The sequence below is a fragment of the Anabrus simplex genome, chromosome 1 (genome assembly GCF_040414725.1).
Source record: "Anabrus simplex isolate iqAnaSimp1 chromosome 1, ASM4041472v1, whole genome shotgun sequence".
NCBI lineage: Eukaryota > Metazoa > Arthropoda > Insecta > Orthoptera > Tettigoniidae > Anabrus > Anabrus simplex.
This window is the reverse complement of record NC_090265.1, coordinates 1,151,573,738-1,151,600,903: the sequence shown is the minus strand read 5'-3', so window position 1 is coordinate 1,151,600,903 and position 27,166 is coordinate 1,151,573,738. Positions and strand designations below refer to the sequence as shown.

Here is a 27,166-nt window from a genome sequence, read left to right as displayed (position 1 = left end):
GAAGGATCATGGCGTGATTAAAGCGAAGCAAACGGTCTTCGGATATGGAAGTTATTTTTAAATCATACCTCAAGTCCTTATCTCGTTATCTCTTAATTTATGACAGGGAGAACGTCTCGTTTGTTTACGTTTCACGAGTTACTCGATTGGCTGGCCAGTAGGCAGTAGGGATCTCCCAGTGAGCTTTTAAATATAGGCTACTGAGAGACGTGTGCAGTGGTGTTCATTTAATCAGTATTATAAGATTGATTAAGTAAAGATCAGTGATAAATGTATAGTGAGGACAAGTGGATTGTGTTTGTTGTGTTTGTGTATTCTGTATAGTTTTGAGTTCGTGCTCGCGCTCGTGCGGGGGTTCTTAGTTCGAAGAAAAAGTGCAGAAGGATGTACAATGGATCGTCAAATTAAAAAGAAACGTTCCGTAGGTAAACTCAGGGGAAAAGAACGCAATATTATAATACGTGGCCTGGATTATTTTTTAAAGACTATGAATGTGAGCAGCGCAGTCAGTGAAACAGCTAAACTACAGGTTGTTCCGAAAGAACAATCTATGCTATAAGGAAGGAACACAGACATCGTCCTTTGCGAACTCCCGCAAAAAAAAAAAAAAAGGTAGGACGACAGAATAATGCAAGGAACATTAAATATAATGAAATTGTGCGAGCCGGGCTGAGTGGCTCAGACGGTTAAGGCGCTGGCCTTCTGACCCCAACATGGCAGGTTCGATCCTGGCTCAGTCCGGTGGTATTTGAAGGTGCTCAAATACGTCATCCTCGTGTCGGTAGATTTACTGGCACGTAAAAGTACTCCTGCGGGACTAAATTCCGGCACCTCGGCGTCTCCGAAAACCGTAAAAGAGTAGTTAGTGGGACGTAAAACAAATAACATTATTATTATTATTATTATTATTATTATTATTATTATTATTATTATTATTATTATTATTATTATTATTATTATTATTATTATTATTATTGAAATTGTGCGAAGTGGAGTGCGTCGGGTGGTTCACTCTCTTTTATTTGCTAACATACCGGTACCACCGACATTGAACGTGATTTTGAGTCGGGTACATGGAAAAGATTCTTTGCCACGATTTTCCAAAACTACGTTGTATCGCTTCTTACATGATATAGGCATCCGTTATTGAAGACGGGGTAATAAAGCAGGTTTCATTGAAACCGATGAAATTACTAATTGAAGGCACAGATATCTCAGGGAGATAAAACGCTTGAAGGCACAAAATAAAGCTATAATTTACACAGATGAATCGTGGGTAAATATTGGGCAGACAGTGACAAAAGAATGGAAGGATACGACAGTGAAAAGTGCACGGCAGGCCGCCACTGAAGGGTTGAGTTCGGGACTTCAGGCCACCGAAAAGCCGAGGATCGCGATTCGCCTTAGTCCAAGCGGGTAATGAACATGGTTTTGTTCCAAATGCTGAACTAACATTTCTTGCCATAAAAACACGGCGGACGCCCACGAGGAAAAGACTGGTGAAATTTATGAGAAGTGGTTTTCGGAACAACTGTGGCCGAACACTCCCGAAGGTCGTGCTGGTTAATGCCGCTTATCATTCCCGTAAGTTGGAATCTTTGCCGGTGGCTTCTTGGCGAAAAGATGACATCGTACATTGGTTACGTAAAAAACAAATATCTTTTGAGGACGGGATGCTCAAGCGAGAATTGTTGCACATCGCTTCTCAGCATAGGGCTCTGTATGATAAACAGATAATAGATGAAATGGCAGGTCGGCAGATTCTACGTCTCCCGCCTTATCACTGCGAGTTAAACCCTATTAAGATGGTGTGGTCCCAGGTGAAAAACTACATCTGGTATCATAACATATCATTCAAGAAAAATTATATGGAAAATGTAATAACCGCTGCGTATAAGAACGTTACGGTGGACAATTGGGCAAATTACATGAAGTAAAGAAAAATGAAAGAGATTTGTGGAAAGCAGATGAATTACAGGACGATGTCGACGATGAACAGTTTTTAATAAGACTTTCTTCATCGTCCGGATCATCCTCAAGTTCATCTCGCGAACCCGGTTCATCCAAAGCGGGAACATCAGGCCTTGCAGAAATAATAGAAGGTGTACGTCCAATGTCTGAGAGCAACAGCAGTGATTAAGGTATTTTGTATTTATTTTACCAACCTACAAATATAAATGTATGAATGAATGAATGAACTTAAAATTACAAACGAAAAATATGGTACTGTGACGCCCTGTTTGAGTCACACTCCAGCGTGATCTTCACGAGTCGATTTCGCAACAGCGCGCTCCATCTACACCAGGGTTGCCACCGGGAAAAATATTTTCGTACTAAATCTTCCCCTAAAAAGGTACTAGATTATGGTAAAAGGTACTAAATATTTATTAACAATGGAATAGGGTTATTCATAAAGGCAGTAAGTTATAGAAATCAAAGTATACTTATCAAAAATACACATTTATTAAATGAGAACAGAACTTACCGGTTTTCATCTTCATATTTTACTCTTCTCTTAATCCTTGGAAAACAATGCCAAAGCAATAAACTGTTTTGAAATGTGAAAATTACGTACCGGTATGTTTTCGTTTCTCATTTGTCAGAAGGAGCCCATTCATCATACAGGATTGGAGTTTGTTTCTCAACTTGGTCTTATTGGTAGTAACAGCAGAAAAAAAAACTCCCGTTCTGTTGCAGCAGAAGAATGTAGTAAACAGAACACTGCCTTCACAAAATTCATTAAATTTGGAAAGGTGTAGTCGCCTACAGGATCCGGAAGATAGTGGGTTCGAACCCCATTGTCGGCAGCCCTGAAGATGATTTTCCGCGGTTTCCCATTTTCACACCAGGCTGAAAATCTTTTAAGTTTCTGTGGACTTCGCTTACCACTATTTCCCATCTAATTTCATTAACACTTTCTGTAATTACAGCCGGGAAATATATAGCTAATGGGATTATACTGATGAAACTGCCACCTCATTAGTAATTTTCCAGGTTCGCCATGGACAGATTTCTTAAAATAGGATCACGAAAATCCACCGTCCCAAAAATCTGTTTACAAACTTCAACATGGCTCTGAAGCTTCTTATCAATTTCTTTCTTGTTCTTTCGCTGCACTAGAAAAGTTCATAAGTTCATACTCTACCCCCGTAAAAGGTACTAGATTTCCATAAAAGAACTAATGTACTAAAAATGATCATGACGTACTAGATCTAGTACTAAAGTACTAGAGGTGGCAACCCTGATCTACACTGTACTGCAATTTAAGGTTGGAACGCTCTATAGACGATTATTATTATTATTATTATTATTATTATTATTATTATTATTATTATTATTATTATTATTATTATTATTATTATTATTATATTTCATGCTTGACGGGAACTAACAAGGATAGAGTACCGGTAACTAAAAGCTTTTTTGTTAGCTATTTGTTTCATCTTCTCTCCTTAAATTATTATTGTTAAATTATTAGGAGCTTTGTAACCACGAGGTCATCAGCCTCATGTGCTTATATGTAGAATTTGTTTGATAATCTGTTTTACTGTAGTATCTGTAGTAGTGTGTTAAAGTGTACTAGCACGGGAAGGGGGTTGAAACACCCCTCAACTTAAACATGTATTATCTCTCAAACAGCTGGTCATAGAAAACTGCTTTTGTGCTTAAAATGCATCAACAATTATCCTTTAAGAGGTGATATATATGAACTCACCCCCAACTGTTTCAAAATGTCAGGGTAAAAATAACCTTGAACATTAAAATGGTCTTGGACTATACTTTTAAATACCTTTCAATCAATCAATCAATCAATCAATCAATCAATCAATCAATCAATCAATCAATCAATCAATCAATCAATCAATCAATCAATCAATCAATCAATCAACCAATCAATCAATCAACCAACCAATCAATCAATTAATCAATCAATCAATACTGATCTGCATTTAGGGCAGTCGCCCAGGTGGCAGATTCCCTATCTGTTGTTTTCCTAGCCTTTTCCTAAATGATTTCAAAGAAATTGGAAATTTATTGAACGTCTCCCTTGGTAAGTTATTCCAATCCCTAACCCCCCTTCCTATAAATTAATATTTGCCCCAGTTTGTCCTCTTGAATTCCAACTTTATCTTCATATTGTGATCTTTTCTACTTTTATAAATACCACTCAAACTTATTCGTCTACGAATGTTATTCCACGCCATCTCTCTGCTGACAGCTCGGAACATACCACTTAGTCGAGCAGCTCTTCTTCTTTCTCTCAGTTCTTCCCAACCCAAACTTTGCAACATTTTTGTAACGCTACTCTTTTGTCGTAAATCTCCCAGAAAAAATCGAGCTACTTTTCTTTGAATTTTTTCCAGTTCTTGAATCAGGTAATCCTGGTGAGGGTCCCATACACTGGAACCATACTCTAGTTGGTGTCTTACTAGAGACTTATATGCCCTCTCCTTTACATCCTTAGTACAACCCCTAAATACCCTCATAACCATGTGCAGAGATCGGTACCCTTTATTTACAATCCCATTTATGTGACTACCACAATAAAGATCTTTCCTTATATTAACACCTAGATACAATGATCCCCAAAGGGAACTTTCACCCCATCAATGCAGTAATTAAAACTGAGAGGACTTTTCCTATTTGTGAAACAACCTGACTTTTAACCCCGTTTATCATCATACCATTGCCTGCTGTCCATCTCACAACATTTTTGAGGTCACGCTGCAGTTGATCACAATCTTGTAACTTATTTATCACTCTATAGAGAATAACATCATCCGCAAAAAGCCTTACCTCCGATTTCACTCCTTTACTCATATTATTTATACATATAAGAAAACATAAAGGTCCGATAATACTGCCTTGTGGAATTCCCCTCTTAATTATTACAGGGTCAGATAAAGCTTTAACTACTCTAATTCTCTGAGATCTATTTTCTAGAAATATAGCAACTCATTCAGTCACTCTTTTGTCTAGTCCAACTGCACTCATTTTTGCCAGTAGTCTCTCATGATCCACCCTATCAAATGCTTTAGACAGGTCAATAGCGATACAGTCCATTTGACCTCCAGAATCCAAGATATCTGCTATATCTTGCTGGGATCCTACAAGTTGAGCTTCAGTGGAATAACCTTTCCTAAAACTGAACTGCCTTCTATCGAACCAGTTATTAATTTCACAAACATGTCTAATATAATCAGAAAGAATGCTTTCCCAAAGCTTACATAGAATGCACGTCAAACTTGCTGGCCTGTAATTTTCAGCTTTATATCTATCACACTTTCCTTTACACACAGGGCTTACTATAGTAACTCTCCATTCATCTGGGATAGCTCCTCCGACCAAACAATGATCAAATAAGTACTTCAGATATGGTACTATATCCCAACCCATTGTCTTTACTATATCCCCAGAAATCTGATCAATTCCAGCTGCTTTTCTAGTTTTCAACTTTTGTATCTTATCGTAAATGTCATTATTATCATATGTAAATTTTAATACTCCTTTGGCCTTAGTCTTCTCCTCTATCTCAACATTATCCTTGTAGCCAACATTCTTTACATACTGCTGACTGAACACTTCTGCCTTTTGAAGATCCTCACATACACACTCCCCTTGTTCATTAATTATTCCTGGAATGTCCTTCTTGGAACCGGTTTCTGCCTTAAAATACCTATACATACCTTTCCATTTTGCAATAAAATTTGTATGACTGCCAATTATGCTTGCCATCATGTTATCCTTAGCTGCCTTTTTTGCCAGATTCAATTTTCTAGTAAGTTCCTTCAATTTCTCCTTAGTTCCACAGCCAATTCTAATTTTCTAGTAAGTTCCTTCAATTTCTCCTTAGTTCCACAGCCAATTCTAATTCTATTTCTTTCCAGTCTGCACCTTCTTCTTAGTCTCTTTATTGCTCTATTATAATAAGGTAGGTCTTTACCATTCCTTATCACCCTTAAAGGTACAAACCTGTTTTCGCATTCCTCAACAATTTCTTTAAACTCATCTCAGAGTATGTTTACATTTTTATTTACCGTTTTCCACCGATCATAGTTACTTTTTAGAAACTGCCTCATGCCTGCTTTATCAGCGATATGGTACTGTCTAAAAATCCTACTTTTAAGACCTTCCTTTCTATCACATTTATTTTTAATTACGACAAAAACAGCTTCATGATCACTAATACCATCTATTACTTCAGTTTCCCTATAGAGCTCATCTGGTTTTATCAGCACCACATCCAGGATATTTTTCCCTCTGGATGGTTCCATCACTTTCTGAATCAGCTGTCCTTCCCATATTAACTTATTTGCCATTTGTTGGTCAGGCTTCCTGTCGTTCGCATTTCCTTCCGAATTGACATCTGGCAAATTCAGATCTCCCGCTACAATCACATTTCTTTCCATGTCGTTTCCCACATAGCCGACTATCATATCAAATAATTCCGAATCCGCGTCAGTGCTACCCTTTCCCGTTCTGTACACTCCGAATATATCAAGTTGCCTATTATCTTTAGAAATGAGCCTTACACCTAGAATTTCATGTGTCTCATCTTTAACTTTTTCGTAGCTTACAAATTCTTCTTCCATCAGAATGAATACTCCCCCTCCCACTATTCCTATCCTATCTCTACGATACACACTCCAGTATGTCTCAAATATTATTACAATATTTATAAGTCCACCTGTTCAATACAATACAATATAATCCACTATTTCATATGGTTAAAATTTTATACATAGATGTTATTGTATAATATTTTTTACGAAGTCATTGTTCACCATTTTACCCTATAATTTGTAAGATTAGAAAGACTCCATATGTATTACTTTTAAGATTGATATAGGCTGATGATGCCCGTAAAGGAGGGTGAAACATGTACCATTGACTTTTATGTATCAACGATATTGCACCAAAGTGTGTTAAAAAAAAGTAAATTAACAGTTTTTTAAGATTAAAATGTGGTTAAACATGAATATTTGAGAGTTTAAAACTAAAATGGATCCTTTTTGTTATATATCATTAAGACTGTGATGGCTTTGAGTGTAAACACAATCATCAAAGGGGGATGTTTCTTCAATTCCCATAGTATGAATCCAAGGTGGTAAAATCACTGTCAGTTACTTAAAACAGAAGTGTGAACGTAATAAACATGTTAAAATGTATACGGTTGATATATCTGAAAGTAGAAAAGAAAATGGAACTTCTTGTGGAGGCGTTGCTAATGATAAAATGTATGTCGAAGCTATCTGATGTCAGTAATTATGTTGGTGTGGTAATCAATTGGATCCAAAAGACGGTCAAGTTGGTGTTATAACCCCGTTGAAACATTTGTTGGAAGAAATGATCGAGTTTTTTCTGAAACAAAATGTTAAAGTAAGTTGGTTAAATAATACTGTACAAGAGACTTCCCGTACGTCAAAAATGCCTATAAGACAGTACTTACTCGTACGGTGCGTATTAAGTACATCGGGCTGTTCCAGCAACGCTAGCTTGACTGAGCTTTCTACTTCTGGTGTTATAACGGTGTGGCTGAGGCAGTGAAGGACATGGGGGGGGGGGGGGGGGGTAAGGGTGGGTGGATCCTTGCGCACAGGTGTTGTTATTGGAGGGCTGTTAGGAGCAAGATGGGCGGGCCCTAACATTTGACGAGGTGGTGGAAGCTTTAGAACAAGAAGTTCTAAAAGTTTGCGGGATTGTATTATGTTTTGAATTCACAATGCCTAATGACTTTGGAGTTAGCTCATATAAAGGATTTTTTGCCTCCGTGGCATCATTAAGATTATGGTCTTTGTTATAGGCTTGGTCTAAAAAGATGTAAAAGATTTTCTAATTCATTCATAAGTTTTCCTTTGCCTATACATTTTAGAATAGTGAGATCCTTATCAATTGATGTAAACTGGTGTCCTGTTTCACATCATGTGTGAGCTCATCGCTGAATATTTGTTGTGTTTTAAGGCATTGTAATGCTCCATATATCTCGTATAGAAGCTGCGCCCAGTTTGTCCAACATAACTAAATCCACACTGAGCACAAGTTAATCTGTAAATACCAGATCTCGAAAAATGGCTGTTTTTATAATTGACTTTGTTATGATTAAAAAATATACTCTGATTTGTATTTACTGTTCTGAAAGCAATATTAGTGTCATATTTCTTCAGTGGCGATCTGGTGGATGGCTGGGTTATTGTATGTAAACGTAGCGTAACTAGTTTTTTTAGGTTTATCCGGAATGAGATTCGTGATAGTTTTATATTTAAACTTTATTGATTAACTGGTTAATCATTTCAACTTGGAACCCATTGAGTTTAGCCAAGTTCCTTATATAGTTTAATTCTATTTTTAAGTTGTAAGGGGAGAGTGGGATTTTCAAGGCTCTGTGTATTAAATTATAGAATGATGCTTGTTTTTGAGATTTGGGATGTAAAGAGGAATTATTTATGGTGCTCATCAACTCCTAATAAATGACAAAACAGATAATTGAAAAAGACCACCAAAACTTCAAAGAGATATCGAACAAGAAACGTCCAGTCAGTCCAATCCCTTCACTATGAACAAACTGGAAAACGCCATAAAAATGAGCAAAACTGGCAAGGCAGCTGGTCTAGATGACATGCGTATCGAGCAGATACAACACTTTGGGAATGCTACCAAACAATGGATCCTACAGCTTTTCAATAATTGTCTGGAACGATGTCAAATCCCTAAAATCTGGAGGAAGACTAAGGTGGTTGCAATCCTGAAACCTGGTAAGCAACCTACGGATCCAAAGAATTTCAGACCAATATCACTCCCGTGCCATCTATATAAAATTCCAGAGCAGGCAGGATTTAGACCAGGAAGGAACTGCTGTACACAGATCCTTAATCTGACACAGCACATAGAAGACGGATTTCAGCGTGATGATATTACTGGAGTGGCTTTTGTTGATCTCTCTTCAGCATATGATACTGAACAACATCAGATAGTTCAAAGGAAGTTTTACCATCTTACTATGGATTTCAGGCTCACAACGATTATTGCCACGCTGTTGCAGAACCGACGTTTCTTTGTTGAATTCCAAGGACAGTGGAGTAGACAGAGAATACAGAAGAACGGTCTCTCACAAGGTAGTGTCCTAGCACCAATGCTATTTAACACATACTGTATACCAACAACCAACCTCTTTCACCTCACACAAGGAGCTTCCTGTACGCAGATGACCTGGCCCTGGTCTCTCAGAGTAAAAATTTCGAGCAAGTGGAACAAAACCTTACTGCTGCTTTGAAGATGCTCTCAGATTATTATGAGGAAAATCACCTCAAGTCAAACCCCATCGGAAACTAATGTGTGCACCTTTAATTTAAAGAACAAAGAAGCCCTGCGGAAGCTGCGTGTAAATTGGAAAAGGAATGGAGCTGGAACACAGCAAAACTCCAATTTACCTTGGTGTTACCCTGGATCGTTCGCTGACCTACACCACACACTGCACCAAACTCAAGGCAAAAGTCTCATCACGAAACTGCCTATTGCGTAAGGTAACTGGTTCTGGATGGGGTGCTCATCCCCAGACAGTAAGGACAACTGCCCTAGCACTCTGCTACTCTATATGCTAGTCCCGTGTGGTACAAATCAGCTCACGCAAAGAAAGTCGACATTGCCTTGAATGAAACCTGCAGGCTAATCACAGGCTGTTTAAAACCAACACCCGCACAGAAGTTGTATTCACTTGCAGGTATAGCCCCACCTGATATTAGACGTGAGGTGGCTGCTAATATCGAGAGACAAAAGGTTTGCAGCATCTCAGCCCATCCCCTTCATGAACATCAGCCACCACCAGCTCGACTGAAGTCCAGGAAGAGTTATCTACAGTCTTCTGCTCCACTTGATTCTGACCCAAAAAAAACCCAGGTTAAGCTATGGAAACAAAGGTACCCAAATCATCCAGAACGTGTTGAAATTGAAGAAAAGTTGCCACCTGGTCACGAAGAGGGATGGTGTATATGGAAATCGTTAAACAGACTGCAGACCGGAGTTGCAAGATCTAAGGACAATCTTATGAAATGGGGCATCATGCATGGGGGGGACTCATTGTGCGAATGTGGAGAGGAACAGACTTCTAGGCATCTTTTGCACTGTCGTCTATGCCCAGATTCATATACAGGGTTGGAATTGGCACTGGCTGGAAACAATGCCATCATTGTAGCCGAATACTGGTTACAAATTGTGTAAATAATGTATATATGTGTAGATATTTTCATGTAATACTTGCTTTCTCCTTTTTGATTTTTATGTATGTTGTTATACTTCATATGCAAATTTTTCAAGTGCTTCATTCATAACTATATGCAATTAATTTGCTCATGCATATTTTTCATATTCAGTACATATATTCAGTATTTCTTCCTTATATACACTGGTACCTCTGACACGAATAGTTAATAAATAAATAAATAAATAAATAAATAAATAAATAAATAAATAAATAAATAAATAAATAAATAAATAAATAAATAAATAAATAAATAAATAAATAAATAAATAAATAAATAAACAAAACAAACAAACAAACAAAGAAACAAATAAACAAATAAATAAATAAATAAATAAATAAATAAATAAATAAATAAATAAATAAATAAATAAATAAATAAATAAATAAATAAATAACCTAGCAACTATGCAGGCTATGTCTTATGGCTGGCAGTCATCTGAAATTAGTGATACAAAATGTGTGATGCGATGTTTCCTAACAAATGTGCAGGCTATATCTTATGGCTGGCAGTCATCTGAAATTAGTGATACAAAATGTGTAACGCGATGTTTCCTAGCAACCATTGATGGATGGCTGTGACCAAGAGACGTATACGACGTATTTATTATCAAATGATAATATCAAAAAGAAATTTGACGCCATTTTTTTAATTATGAAAGGTAAAGTTTTGTAATTCGCCCCTTGACAGTACAAATGAAATGTGTTCAGTGTAGTTATATCTTGTGCTTCGTGAATAAATAAATAATGAATTAAATAAAACAGGGCTGTCTCTGCAATGGAGTTCGTACGTCGATTGTAACTCGAACCGAGTATATATAACTTCTTCCTGCATACATTGAGCAGTTCAACTAAGTTTATGGATGTGTTTGAGATGACTAAACAGACCAATCCTGGCATAAAACATATGTCAACACAAATCACACTGGATGGATGCAGGGCGGCGGGGTTGTAATTGATGGGGTTTTCTTGCTTGTCGCTTGGCCTCTTGATGTCTGTGGCGTTCTCTTTCAAACAAATTGACAGCGGTGGATGTAGTGTTCCGCCACAGTGAACGGTCCACAGCACATTCTTCCCATATCTGTATATTTATACCAGTTCTCTTCATGATGTGTTTCAGCTGGTCCTTAAAACGCTTAAGAGGGGCTCCATGAGGTCTACTGCCGGAGCAAAGTTCACCATAAAGAATTTGGCGGGGAAGCCTGGTATTACCCATAGGGTGAACATGACCTAACCATCTCAGCTGATGAGTGACGATTGTGGCGTCAATGCTATTAAGCTGCGCTTTGTCGAGAACTGCTGTGTTGGTCACATAGTCCTCCCACTTGATATTTAAGATGTATCTAATTTTTTGTTGGTGGAAGCGCTCAAGTTTTTTGATATCACGGCGATAGAGTGTCCAAGTTTCACAGTCATACAGCAGCATGGAAAGAAAACAGCTTTGTACACCATGAGTTTGGTATGCAGTTTTTTTCTTCTTCTTTTTTTTGCAAGTTGCTTTACGTCGCACCAACACAGAACAACATCGGACAATAAAATGGTCTTCCCTTTTATACTATATAATAATACTCTGAAAAATTAGCTAACAATATATATATATGCTAAAATCTCTCATGATACAACGTTCAAAAAGATTTTATATATTGCTTCAAGGTCAATAGTCTTAATTTTAATCAGCTGTTTAGATAGTCAAGAAAGAAGATTTTACACAAACTTGTGGCTACTGTAATTCTATACACAATTACAGCATTTAACATTACCAGGTGATAGAAATGCACAGAGCTGTATATAGAACAATTTTACCTCTTTTCTAGAACTTTATTATGATATATATAGGAGATATTTGTGCAATCAAATGTTTTATGTTGTGACGTGATTATAAATTGCTAGGTATAGAGAAGGTTTATTTGTGTACATACATATGTAATTTACTCAATGTCCTTGTTTGCTTAACCCTAGACTGATGATGGCATCAAAAATGCCGAAACCGGTACCTAAAAATTGACAATAAAAATGTGACATTTTAATTATATCACATTTTAATGTAGTATTGAACAGGTGGAGCATCCTACCCTTTATCTTTGAATGTCCAACACAGATAGGTCTTATGGCGACGATGGGACAGGAAAGGGCTAGGAGTGCAAAGGAAGCGGCCGTGGCCTTAATTATTAAGGTACAGCCCCAGCATTTGCCTGGTGTGAAAATGGGAAACCACGGAAAACCATCTTCAGGGCTGCCGACAATGGGGTTCGAACCCACTATCTCCCAAATACTGGATACTGACCGAACTTAAGCAATTGCAGCTATCGAGCTCGGTGTTATGCAGTTTTAGGTTGTTATTCATGAAGACTCTGTGCATTAACCGTCCGAATGCTGCATGAGCAGCCCCAATTCTTTTTTCAACATCTTGTTTGCAGGTACACCATTTAGACAAGATGCTTCCAAGATATGAAAAATGATCATCCTGTTCCAGTGTTGTGTCCAAGATGGAGATACTGAACTCAGGAAAAGCTAATCCTGGGGCAGGTTGTGCAACTACCTTCGCTTTTTTAGGTATTAATGACAAGACAAAAACGATGACATACCGTTTTAAAGCAGTTGACTAACCGTTGTGGTTCTGCGGGTGTTAGAGCAGGAGATGCGATGTCATCAGCATACTGCAGTTCTGTCAACCGGATGACTAGAGTACGTCTTTGTGAGCAAAGTCTTGCCAGATTAAAAAAGCCTCCATCAAACTGAAATTTAATCTCCATACCTAAATTGTTTGCAGATGATTCATGCAGCATGGCAGCCATGTACAGTGCAAAGAGTGTAGGAGCAAGCACACAGCCTTGTTTCAATCCATGGGTGATTGGGATGGAATATGATACTGAGTTACCAAGAAGAACCTGTCCAGACATGCCATCATGAAGAGCTTGAATCAATTTCCCATAATGTTCAGGACATCCAAAATGTCTCAATACTTTCCACAAACCATATCTTGGTACTGAATCAAAGGCTTTTTCTAGATCATAGGAAACTAAATACAGAGCTGCTGTTGCTCTCTGCATTTTTCCTGGAGTTGTCTAGCACAGAAGATCATATCTGTTGTGCCTCTGGAGGTTCGGAAACCACACTGAGACTCAGGCAAAATCCTCTCTGAGGGTTAGGAGTGGGAAGGAAGTGGTCATGGCCTTAATTAAGGTACAGCCCCGGCATTTGCCTGGTGTGAAAATGGGAAACTACGGAAAACCATCTTCATTGCTGCTGACAACGTAGTTTGAACTCACTATCTCCCGGATGCAAGCTCACAGCTCTATTTCCAGATCATAGGAGTTTGAATTACATTTACAGTACCCGAATTACTATCACCAATCACTACTGATCTGCATTTAGGGCAGTCGCCCAGGTGGCAGATTCCTTATCTGTTGTTTTCCTAGCATTTTCTTAAATGATTGCAAATAAATTGGAAATTTATTGAACATCTCCCTTGGTAAGTTATTCCAATCCCTAACTCCCCTTCCTATAAACAAATATTTGCCCCAATTTGTCCTCTTGAATCCCAACTTTATCTTCATATTGTGATCTTTCCTACTTTTAAAGACATCACTCAAACTTATTCATCTACTGATGTCATTCCACACCATCTCTCCACTGACAGCTCGGAACATACCAGTATTGAACCAGTGGTTTAATAAATTACCTTCATTGTTTTTTAACTATAACAATTTTCAATACAGATCAATAATGAGGTTTATAACTTGTACATACCACTTAGTCGAGCAGCTCGTCTCCTTTCTCCCAAGCCCAAACTTTGCAACATTTTTGTAACGCTACTCTTTTGTTGGAAATCACCCAGAACAAATCAAGCTGCTGTTCTTTGGATTTTTTCCAGTTCTTGAATCAGGTAATCCTGGCGAAGGTCCCATACACTGGAACCATACTCTAGTTGGGGTCTTACCAGAGACTTATATGCCCTCTCCTTTACATCCTTACTACAACCCCTAAATACCCTCATAACCATGTGCAGAGATCTGTACCCATTATTTACAATCATATTTTTGTGATTACCCCAACAACGATCTTTCCTTCTATTAACACCTAGGTACTTACAATGATCGCCAAAGGGAACTTTCACCCCATCAACACAGTAATTAAAACTGAGAGGACTTTTCCTATTTGTGAAACTCACAACCTGACTGTTAACCCTGTTTATCATACCATTGCCTACTGTCCATCTCACAACATTATCAAGGTCATTTTGCAGTTGCTCACAATCTTGTAACTTATTTATTACTCTGTACAGAATAACATCATCTGTAAAAAGCCTTATCTCTGATTCCACTTCTTTACACATATCACTGATATATATAAGAAAACAAAGGACCAATAATACTGCCTTGAGGAATTCCCCTTTTAATTATTACAGGGACAGATAAAGCTTTGCCTACTCTAATTTTCTGAGTTCTATTTTCTAGAAACTTAAGTCACCCATTCAGTCACTCTTTTGTCAAGTCCAATTGCAACCATTGTTGCCAGTAGTCTCCTACGATCTACCCTATCAAATGCCTTAGATAGGTCAATTGCAATACAGTCCATTTTACCTCTTGAATTCAGGATATCTGATATCTTGCTGGAATCCTACAAGTTGAGCTTCAGTGGAATAACCTTTCCTAAACCCAAACTGCTTTCTATAAAACCAGTTATTAATTTTGCAAACATGTCTAATATAATCAGAAAGAATGCTTTCCCAAAGCTTACATGCAATGCATGTCAAACTGACTGGCCTGTAATTTTCAGCTTTATGTCTATCACCCTTTCCTTTATACACAAGGGCTACTATAGCAACTCTCCATTCATTTGGTATAACTCCTTCATGCAAACAATAATCAAATAAGTACTTCAGATACTGTACTATATCCCAACCCATTTATTTAGTATATACCCCGAATTCCAGGTGCTTTTCTAGTTTTCAACTTTTGTAGCTTACTGTAAATGTCATTGTTGTCATAGGTAAATTTTAATACTTCTTTAGTATTAGTCCCCTCCCCTATATGTACAGTACATTATCCTTGTAACCAACAATCTTTACATACCGTACTGCTGACTGAATACTTCTGCCTTTTGAAATCCTCACATACACACTCCCCTTGTTCATTACTGATTCCTGGAATATCCTTCTTGGAACCTGTTTCTGCCTTAAAGTATCTATACATACACTTCCATTTTTCATTAAAATTTGTATGACCGCCAGTTATGCTTGCCATCATGTTATCCTTAGCCAACTTCTTTGCTAGATTCAATTTCCTAGTAAGTTCCTTCAATTTCTCCTTACTTCCACAGCCATTTCTAATTCTATTTCTTTCCAGTCTGCACCTCCTTCTTAGTCTCTTTACTTCTCTGTTATAATATAGTGGATTTTTAATATTCCTTACCACCTTTAAAGGTACAAACCTATTTTCAGATTCCACAACAAATGCTTTAAACCCATCCCAGTCTGTTTAAATTTTTATTTATTGTTTTCCACCTATCATAGTTACTTTTTTTAAACTCCCTCATGCCTGTTTTATCAGCCATATGGTACTGCCTAATAGTCCTAATTGTAATATCTTCCTTTCTTTCACATTTATTTTTAACTACCACAAAAACAGCTTTGTGATCACTAATACCATCTATTACTTTGTTTTCTCTATAGAACTCATCTGGTTTTACCAGCACCACATCCAGAATATTCTTCCCTCTATTTGGTTCCATCACTTTCTGAATCAGATGCCCTTCCCATATTAACTTATTTGCCATTTGTTGGTCGTACAAAGCACTGTTAAGGGAAAAGTTATCATGTTTGTTGGAGAGCGTAGATTAATACTGAAAAGTGAGGTAAAGGTGGAGCCACTATGAAGAATATCGTAGGTCTAAGGCAGCAATTCCCAACCAGGGTCCTGCATTACTGAACTGTCAAAGTCAACAGAATTACACATGGAAGAACAGTTTACCTTTTTAGCTAAGAGTGAATCTCAAAACAAAACATGTTTTGTGGGGACAGTTATCATATAAATCTCTTTATTAGAAATCGTTTTTATGTTAAAAATGAGAGAATGAAGGTCCACAGTACGGGAGGAGGCTACAATGTGTGTGGGCCATTAGCAAGCAAAACAATACTGCTGGCAGATTGTTAAGGCTTGGAATAAAGAAGCTCCTTAGAAAAAGCTGAACGTTGATTAATAATAGAGAAGACACCCAGAATGATTTGGAAATAGAAACTGTCTAACAGGCGAGTTGGCCGTGCGGTTAGGGGTGCGCAGCTGTGAGCTTGCATCTGGTAGATAGTGAGTTCATACTCCAATCTTAGCAGCAATGAAGATGGTTTTCTGTGGTTTTCTATTTTCACACCAGGCATATACTGGGGCTGTACCTAAATTAAGGCCACTTCCTTCCCACTCCTAACACTTTCCTATCCCATCGTCGCCATAAGGCCTATCTGTGTCAATGCAATGTAAAGCAAATAATAATAATAATAATAATAATAATAATAATAATAATAATAATAATAATAATAATAATAATAATAATAATAATAATAATAATAATAATAATGAAATTGTGAGGATTTTCTGGTGGTGTATACAAAGTTACCGGTTCAGCAAAATGGCATAAAATAATTTAAGAACAGTTGTAATACTCAACTGTTGTCTCTCTGCAGTGGATGCTGCAAAGTAACTTTGATGACGATTCGACTTGCAGACTTGCTCAATCTCATAATAAGCTTAAAACATACTGCTCAAGTTCTCCACATTTTATTTATGTGAACAAGGGTATTCATATTTGACGAACACTGAAAGCAAACAATGAAAAAGGCTTTCGTGTGTTGAACAAAAACAGTGTGTTTGCCCATCAAAGTTGCGACCAAGAATAAAATTATTTTCCTCCAAGAAACAAGCCCATATATCACACTGAACTGTCAGTGTCAACAGAATTATGCATTTGAAGAACAGTTTATCTTTTTAACCAAGAGTGAATATCTCAACAATAAAAACATGTTTTGTGAGGACAGTATTCATATAAATCTTTTTGTTAGAAATGCGTCTGTACAATAAAAAAATAAAAAAGGGAATGAAGACGCACAGTGCAGAAGGAGGCTACAATGCCGACAAGAAGCTCTTTAGAAGAAGCAGAAAGTTGATTAACAATAGAGAAGATACTCAGAATGATCTGGAAATTGAAGCTATGACGATTTTCCACTGGTCTATATAAAGGGGAAAACTGGGGGAGGATCAGTTGGCCGTGTGGTTAGGGGTCAGTTGAATCAGCTGCAAGCAAGTTGCAAGATGGTTACGAGTTGGTGATGAGTCATTCAGGAGTGCATCAATAGTGAGTAAGCGCAGCGAACTGTGCAGTGATCTGCTCTGTGAGAAGCCAGGTTGAAGAGCAGGAGTTCGACATGCCAGAGAGGTTGCGCTCCATTATGTCCTTGAGTACAAACTGTTGAGTGGAAAAACTCAGACATGATTGAATTTGTAAATAACTGTTGCGCTCCATTATGTCCTTGAGTACAAACTGTTGAGTGGAAAAACTCAGACATGATTGAATTTGTAAATAACTGTTGTACACTATTAGTTTATATTTTTTCCTAGTTTAAATATGTATCAGGCTGTCAGGATTCCCCAAGATTTAGTTAAATATTTCTAGGGTTCCCTGAAACGAGAAAGGCAGGAGATACTGATCTAGGGAGTCAAATCATTCTCACTGAAAGGAGTCATAGGATAGTGGAGGCTGGTAGATTGATGGCAGGTATAATACTTGAGTAGTGAAAAAATACTGCAAAATTAAAAGAAAGGGTTTCATTCAAATATATCACATGGGTTAACATTATATACAGATTGATAAAAATCAATATATACATAACTTACAAAAATGGAATACGTACATAATGTACAAATAAATAATTCAGTATTTGGCAAACACTAGATACTATGCCCAGAAAAGGTGTGCTTCACTTCGGCGTATCTGCAATCGCTGCACGTGACGATAAACTTTCAATGCTGGTCCTAATTTGAGACCCATTCCATGTAATACATCTTGCCGTCTCAACAGAAGAAGTGCATCTCCATCAATACACTGCAAACATGAAGAATGTATTTAGCATTTTTAATTTCCACAGTTTATGAGTTTTAATGTCCTAGAATTACATAACTTAGTTTAAACGTTTCAGCAAAAGAATAATAGAATATTCTCTCTGGAAGACCTGCAATTAATAAATACAAAATAAATAAACACATCAGTATATCTTGTGATAAAAGTTCCAGTAGCTATATTCTTTTTCACAAAACATACTGATCTAGGAAGTATATAAATAGTTCAGTTACTAATTATTAAAAAATTTGGAACTGGAAACATTCTGTGGTCAACCAATGAGATGCAACTAATACCACAAAATTTATACAATTTCAAGTGCCTTGATAAAAAGTCAGAAATGAAAACATCTCTGATAAACAGAAACAAAAAAAATGAAGACAAAGGAATCAACCTACAAGATGATGGAAATGAAACTGCAGACACAGGTCTCCACAGATCTCTGTTTCTCACCAGCAGAATGGAAATTTCTAACATTAAAAAGTAAAGGTGGCATTAGTGACTGTTCAAATTATACCATCAGTATATCTGATTACTTCATCATACATCTCAGAAATACAGTTTCCAGATCATCAAACTAACATGGATATGTGAAGAACTGCCAAACAACTGACGCCATATAAGCAGTATGCCAACTTAAGAGCAAACATATTGATAAGAAGACAGCTCGTACAGCACCCCTTGAACTCGAGGTGGTATTTGACCCGGTAGCTTACTACCTTGTCTGGTTGTCCCTCAGACATCACCATATTTCTGAAGCCTACATCTGCTGGATACAATTTTTGTACTATGAAATTACTAGACTAGAAATTAAATTCATTTTGTAGCCCCTATTGTCAACCTTAACAAGTGTTATGGTTCTCTGAGGAAATTCTACTATTACAATACCAATTAATGTATTATTTTTAGAATAACATCAATTAATCATGGTACATGTGTTGTCTTTGTTAAAAGACATCTTCAACCATCAAAATATAAAAAATGAAAACAAGGATATATTTCATTTTAAAAAAACACTAGATGTTACTTAAGTGTCTAATCCTGTCTGTGAATTCTAGTCAGAAACTGTCACTGTTGAAAGCACATGATCATAGTTAGAGCCCTGCACGAATATACAAATTATTAACCACGTCACCTCTGCATCTGCACTTCCTTCATCCACACCCGTGTCTGCATCCGCAATTGGTTATCCACGGATATTGTAGTTATTTAACTATATTACACCGATGGTATTGAAACAGATAGATGTTAACATAATACAGTTGGTCTGATACCTGGCACCAGACCCCTAAAATCACAGGTTTATGAGGGATTTCCTTTCGCGACAACTACCTACATATTGACTGGTTCTCTTTTGGAACCTTTGTTTCTTCCTTCCACTAATTGCGGGAAGGAGCCCATTAGACTCAGGTCAAATTTATGGCTTTATGGTCTTAAGGTTCCTTATATATCACCATTCTTTCATATGAATGTCAAGGGTCACCTAACCACAAGCAAAAATAAGAGCATACCAGAGTGAAAATCAATAACCTTCATTATTTAGAAGTGATCAGCAAAATTATCCACACTGCTGTACAGTTTGCACCCGCCAAGACTAACTCCACAGATATCCGCATCTGTGCAGGGCTCTAATCATAGTAACACACATGCAAATTGAGTTAAAATCTACGGACTAGTCAGAATCACCAATATTAAAAAACACATATTTTCATTAATACACATATAAGAATACACTTTTTTGGTGTTTCTAAATTAAAAATTATTTTATATTCTATAGTTTTTGCAGATCTTTGAAGAAGGCCTTACTGTTATGTGAAATAACATATGTAATTATATGCTTGTTTTTCTTAAAATCTCAAAGTGGTTTTTTTTTAGCAGCTGTTGAAGTAGCAAGTTTAAAATATAAGCCCAACACTATGCTGAAGGGATGTAATTTTTGGTAGATAAAGCTGACTGAATTGGACTATTCTTGGGGGGAATTTCTCTCAAAATTTTTACAAACTGAAATGCTGGGCTTGGTTTCATTAAAATGGAAGAAGTCTGTAAAAGAAGTAGACACATTTATTTAAAGGGATTCAAAAAAACGCTATTCTAGGTGAAATGATATGTATCTTGAGAACTCACTTCCTCAGCAGTCTTACACTAGCTGGTCAACCTATGTACGGTCTTGTGTTGAACTGTGAACAGCTGATCGCCTGCTTGGAATAGCAAGCATGTAGGGGAAGGAATGAGGAGACTGAGGGGAGGATAAAAGTGGAAGTATGTAGATTGTGCATACTTGTTGCAGTGTTAACAAACATTTTAAATTTAGAAACACCAAAGATGTGTATTCTTATATGTATGTGTTCTTTTTCTTTTTTGCTAGTGGCTTTACGTCGCACCGACACAGATAGGTCTTATGGCGACGATGGGATAGGAAAGGGCTAGGAGTGGGAAGGAAGCGGCCATGGCCTTAATTAGCGTACAGCCCCAGCATTTGTCTGGTGTGAAAATGGGAAAACACGGAAAACCATCTTCAGGGCTGCCGACAGTGGGATTCGAACCCACTATCTCCCGGATGCAAGCTCACAGCAGCAAACCCCTAACTGCATGGCCAACTCACCTGATTATACGTATGTGTGTATTAATTAAAATGTATATGCAGCAACCATAAAAGTGGATGGTGATCTCTTGGACGTCTTCAATGTGACAAATGGAGTAAGGCAAGGTTGTATATTATCACCTCAACTCTACATCTCTATGCAGAGCGTGTCTTCAAGAGAGCTCTGAAATGGTGGAATCTCGACTGGTGGCAGAAAAATGAGTAACCTGCCATTTGCAGATGACAACTTCCCTTCTAGATGGAAGTGAAGAGGAACTCACTGACTTGTTTACAAGAGTGAAGAAACTCAGCTTTCACTATGGTCTAGAGATAAACATGAGAAAGACCAAACTAATGGTAGTTAATTGGCAAAGTCAAATCCAACTAACAGGATATCTAAAGGACTTGGAGATAGTAAAGGAATGTGTATACCTTGGGTCAGTCATCAATGAATGTCATCAACGACACGGAAAGCTGTGAAATAGAGATCAAAAGACGGATTGTTCTACATAGTGCTGCAATGGAATCACTTCAAGACCCTGGCAGAAGCAGGCAATATCAAAAGCTACAAAGATACGCTTGGTGGAATCACTAGTGTTCTCAGTCTTTTTGTATGGCTGTAAGACCTGGACCGTGAATGCTAGAGGCAAAAGTTGAATTGATGCCTTTGACATGTGGTGTTGGCAGAGAATGCTGCGTGTACCCTGGACGGAAAGAAGAACCAATGTTTCTATTCTGAATGAACTGAGCATCAAGAAAAGTCTATCTTCCCATGTGGTCCGGCCCCACGGTGTAGGGGGCAACGCATCCGCCTGTCACCTGGTGGTCCCGGGTTCGATTCCCAGCCGGGTTAGGGGTTTTTAATTGTAAATGATTAATATTCCTGGCTTGGGGACTGGGTGTTTGTGTCGTCTTTAATGTTCCTTTCCTCACATTCAACACCTGACACTTCCGCCATTTACAAAATACATGCAGGTTCCTCACATATGGTGCAAGTAGGGCAAAAGATCTTTCTAGGCCAATGCCCCAAACAAATAGCATTTTAAAATAAAAAAATTAAATAAAAAGAAATCTTCCCATGTGAGTGAGTGTTACCTCTAGTTCCTTGGCCACGTTTTCAGAAGAGTGGGAGAGAACTTGGGAAATACCATTTTGCAAGGCAAAGTTGAAGGCAGTAGACCACAAGGAAGAACAGCAAGTAGACAGTTAGATCAGGCGAAGATCACTGGCCTACCTCTTCAGATCATGTTAAGAAAAGCTGAAAACCACTCTGGATGGAGACATCTTGTCAAGGCTGCAACGCAGAAATGATAGAGTTATGAGGTCTCGATGCTCAGCAATGAGCAAAACGACTATTGGATATGTTTTTTAATATTGGTGATTTTGACTAGAGTCCATAGATTTTAACTCAATATGCATGTGTGTTACTATGATCATATGCTTTCAACAGTGACAGTTTCTGACCACAGTTCACAGACAGGATTAGACACTTAAGTAATATCTAGTGGGTTTTTTAAAATTAAATATATCATTGTTTTCATTTTTTGTATTTTGATGGCTAAAGATGTCTTTTAACAAATACTAAACATGTACCATTATTCATTATGTTATTCTGAAAGGAATAAATTAATTGGTATTGTAAAGGTGGAATTTCCTAAAAAAAAACGAACTATAACACTTATGAAGTTACGATGGATGCTCAGATAGTTTGCCCATCTGTGCCAGGGTCTATTAGAGATCAGTATCATCTCCAATACATTTTGGTTTAAACAGGGTCACTGTGAACAGAGAATTTAACATACCACCTAATCCACATTACCATATGATGACGATAGAATGACAACCAGTAAAATTCAATGTGATCTGATACAACATGTTCAAAAATCGACGTCAAGACTGAAATTGAGTGAGGCTGAAGGTTAGGAAAACTTAAATGTCATGAGCAAACTGATGGTTTAATAGAGATTTATGGAGTCTTGTTGGACAAAATCAACACTTTCAAGTACCTACGGTTACATATCAGTTCAGTTTAAGAAGTTCAATCACGTTTCAACTCTGCTTGGATGAAATGGCACCAAGTCATTGGTATATGACAAGAAAATATCTCTGCACCTCAGACCCAAGTTGTTCAGAAAGGTAATTAGATCAAAGGATTTATATTAAATTGACTGTTGGCCAATGTCCGAGAAACATGGGATGGTCCCTTGGCATTACAAAACTGGTCTGAGTAACAAATGATCACATATGATAAATACTTGTTATTCCTCCAATTGAAGAAAATTTGAGAACAATTTATAAATTTCATTGTGTGGTTCTGTATTGGCGTTAAACTCAACTTTGGTTTTAAGAGATGATTTCCACTTTTTAATGCTAATCTATGATTACATAAACTTAGCTTATCACGTGCTAAAAAGGGTGCAATACAAAAACTGACACAAGACAATAAAACATTAGGTGATTGAAAATTGTTTAAATTATATTCAACATTGGTAAAATGTTTGGTGACACTTAAGAAAGCATGGTAACATTCCAATCACCGAGCTCGATAGCTGCAGTCGCTGAAGTGCGGCCAGTATCCAGTATTCGCGAGATAGTAGGTTCGAAACTCGCTGTCGGCAGCCCTGAAAATGGTTTTCCGTGGTATCCCATTTTACCAGGCAAATGCTGGGGCTGTACCTTAATTAAGGCCACGGCCGCTTCCTTCCCACTCCTAGTCCTTCCCTGTCCCATAGTCGCCATAAGACCTATCTGTGTTGGTGCAACGTAAAGCAACTAGCAAAAACAACAACAACAAAAAAAAACATTCCAATCTATGAAGAATAACACGCACTAATGAAAAGTGTTACTGAGTGATGTCTTCCTCCTTCTCTAAGAGCAATTTGTTATTGTCATTAACACTGCACTGTAATTTGATGAATATCTATGGTTGGTAGAATGCATATATATGAAATTAATGCTGTTTATTTAAGTTCTTGTGGACTTTAGTTTCTATTTGGACAGGGTTCAGACTCAGCCAACAGACAGCACCTGCAAAGCAAGCCCAAGGCGAACAGTGCAGACTCCTAACTACACATTATCGAAAGATAACACTAGATTCCTACCAAACTTCAACTACAGTATAAAGGAGCCCTTCGATGAGAAGAAAAATGTTGTTAATGTATGTGCATAGTAACTCAAACCCCAACTTGCTGTACTAATTTCAGTAGAAACCTTCGTGGCAAACATTGAAATTATGCGCCAATTTTGACTAATTTTCCTTTTGTAAATACTGTATGTCTTCAGGTGTGTTTCTAATTTAGCTCTAAACCAGTAGTCCCAAAGATGATGAACTGAAGTTCAGGAAGGAGGTAATTGCCTTGGAAACCTTCTGATAAACTTGACATGAGTGCAACAAGCTGATTCATATTTATAACAACATTTATATACAAAAATACATTGCTCCCATTTTTGCAAACGAATGTGGACTACTGACTACAGTATGGGAAGTGAAGGACAGGAAGCCGCCAAACAACCAGGTGGATTGCAGGAGTGGGGGGGGGAGCCAGCCAGTCGGTCGACCTTGGCTCAGCCGCACATGAGCAGTCAGGTTTTATACGGAAAATCCCTGTATCTGTACGTTCAAGACGCTGAATCAATTGCTTAAATCCGTTATCTTCTACAATGCTAAATGGCTGGTCATCTTTGCATAACATGCAAGTTATTCCTGGCAATTACCTTTAACTGATTATATTCCACTTTAAAATTTAGATTTACCATCCAGAAAATATGTGAGATGATACTGATGATAACAAGGACAATGACTTCCAAATGGAATGATTGGGCACAGGTTCTTCCACTGCCATTTCTTCACTTGTTACAGTTTCACTGTTTTGAATTTTTTTTTTAGGGTTGTTCATGTTCAGTAAAAACACAGAGGTGACATGCTACTTCACGTTGCTAGTGTTGTGAGATTTCCTCCTTGCGAGAAGCTCTTTTTACAAATGTGACAAATGGCAGTTATCATTGACAACATCCAATTTGAAATAGTTACACACTTCATTCATATTATCCAAAAATTGCAGATTACAAAATGCACTGGCTTCTGCCACTTTAACATAACAACTTACTTGAAATTTTTAGATTACTAAAATCAAAATCAGATTTCATGCTAAAGGTGCTGACAACTTTACAATGGCATGTAATTTGGTAGTTTAAATAGGCTACAGGATTTGTTTACTGAAAGTCTCTCTTTCTGTTTACACTCAGAGGGACGTAAAGCAAATAGCATTATTATTATTATTGTTTACACTCAGAACTTTTGCTATTGGCTTTACCGTCGCACTGACACAGATAGGTCTTATAGCGGCGATGGGATAGGAAAGGGCTAGTAGTTGGAAGGAAGCAGCCGTGGCCTTAATTAAAGTACAGCAGCAGAATATGCCTGGTGTGAAAATGAGAAACCACGGAAAACCATCTTCAGGGCTGCCGACAGTGGGATTCGAACTCACTATCTCCCGGATGCAAGCTCACAGTTATGGGCCCCTAACAGCACGGCCAACTCGCCCGGTCACATTCAGAAGTAGATTATTTTTGTAGGTTTAAAGTGGTCACAAGAAGCACTTATTACAACTCATAAATTTCAAAACAGCAAGTAGCAGATATAACAAGAAACTGGGTTTGTTTATTGCTCCCTCCAAATTTCTGCAGATGTTCTGGTGCTAGTACGTCTGTTTTTTTTCCATAGCCAACCAAATTGAAAATAAATAAAGCTAAAATTAGTACAATACCATATTCAAAAACATCTTCCTCAAGCTACAATTCAGCATTTTTATTGCTGTGCTACATGACATTTAAAGAAATTTATACTTCAGACATAGGCCTACTGGCACCAGAACATTTGCATAAATTCGTAGGGAGCAATAAACAAGCCCAATTTCTTGCTATACCTGCTATTTTGGAACTTATGAGTTGAGATAAGTGCTCCTTGTGACCACTTTATTGATACATCGAGAGTATCAAGAGTATCAACAGTATCAAGAACCCATCTACATTTAAAACTCATCTTTGAATAGATTATTACTATAAATTTCATCAGTTAAAAGTTTCACTTGTTTGTGATAAATTAAAAGCAATGTTTTTTTTTATTCCTAAGTTATCAATTTACTACAGATCTGTGATGAATATGTTGGAGCAGTTTAACATACAGATGATAGAATAACAAAAGTAAGACTAAGACTTGAATTAGGCAGTAAAAGCATAATCTACAAGTATGGTTCATAGACTGAGAGTGCAGAAATTGACATACAAGGTAAAAGAGTGGTTTTCCTCAGAAATATTAATGTACAAACAGGACAAGAAAGAAGGATAAACAAAGAGTGTACTTGGATATGGAATGAGGAATGGTGCCAAGTGATATTTTGTCAGACTTTGTCACAAAAAATTATTCAATGATCAAGATCACTTTGTACAGAGTGTCTGGCTCCATGGCTAAATGGTTAGCGTGCTGGCCTTTGGTCACAGGGGTTTCGGGTTCAATTCCCAGCAGGGTCGGGAATTTTAACCATCATTGGTTAATTTCGTTGGCACGGGGACTGGGTGTGTCTTCTTCATCATCATTTCATCCTCATCACGACGCGCAGGTCGCAACAACATTCCTGCTGAGCTTACTAAATACAGTAGAGAAAGATAACATAAATAGATATATAAGATCATTCTAAGGATATGGCAAGATGAAGTTATTCCAAAAGAATGGCAGTAATCACTTACTGTCCCAGTTCATAAAGGAGGGAATAAGGAAGAACTTCAAAATTATCATGGCATATCCCTTGTAAACAGGCCTACAAAATTGTGTCTTTTATTCTTTTACAGTGTTTAAAACCATTTGCTGAAAATGTTATTGGCGACTATCAGAACGGTTTTAGTAGCAACAGATCCACTACAGACAACATATTTGCAATTAAGATTATTAATCATAAGGTGTGGGAACACAAGGAGGTTCATTATCTCTTTATAGATTTCTTCAAGGCATATGATTCAATCCATAGAAAAGGGCTGTGGAACATCATGATGGAGTTTGGCTTTTCCATAAAATTAATTACCATGTGCAAACTGTGTATGGATGGTAATGTTAGCTGTGTTTTACTCAAGGGCAGAAAATCAAGTTCTTTCACGAATAAAACTGGTCTGAGACAAGGGGATGCACTATCTCCTCTTCTATTCAGTATTGCACTGGAGAAGATTAT

The 27,166-nt window shown here is 37.4% G+C and overlaps 1 protein-coding gene across 1 annotated transcript in view; it reads right to left on the bottom strand.

The window, feature by feature from the left end:
* Positions 1 to 18,072: 18,072 nt before the first annotated feature.
* The window catches only part of Lint-O (L(3)mbt interactor in ovarian somatic cells), a 66,006-nt gene continuing 56,912 nt past the window's right edge, over positions 18,073 to 27,166 (bottom strand). Inside the window, exon 6 of the mRNA XM_067150732.2 lies at positions 18,073 to 18,349. Coding sequence (XP_067006833.2) covers positions 18,203 to 18,349 — 147 coding nt within the window. The 3' untranslated portion in view covers positions 18,073 to 18,202. The remainder of the gene's footprint in view (positions 18,350 to 27,166) is intronic.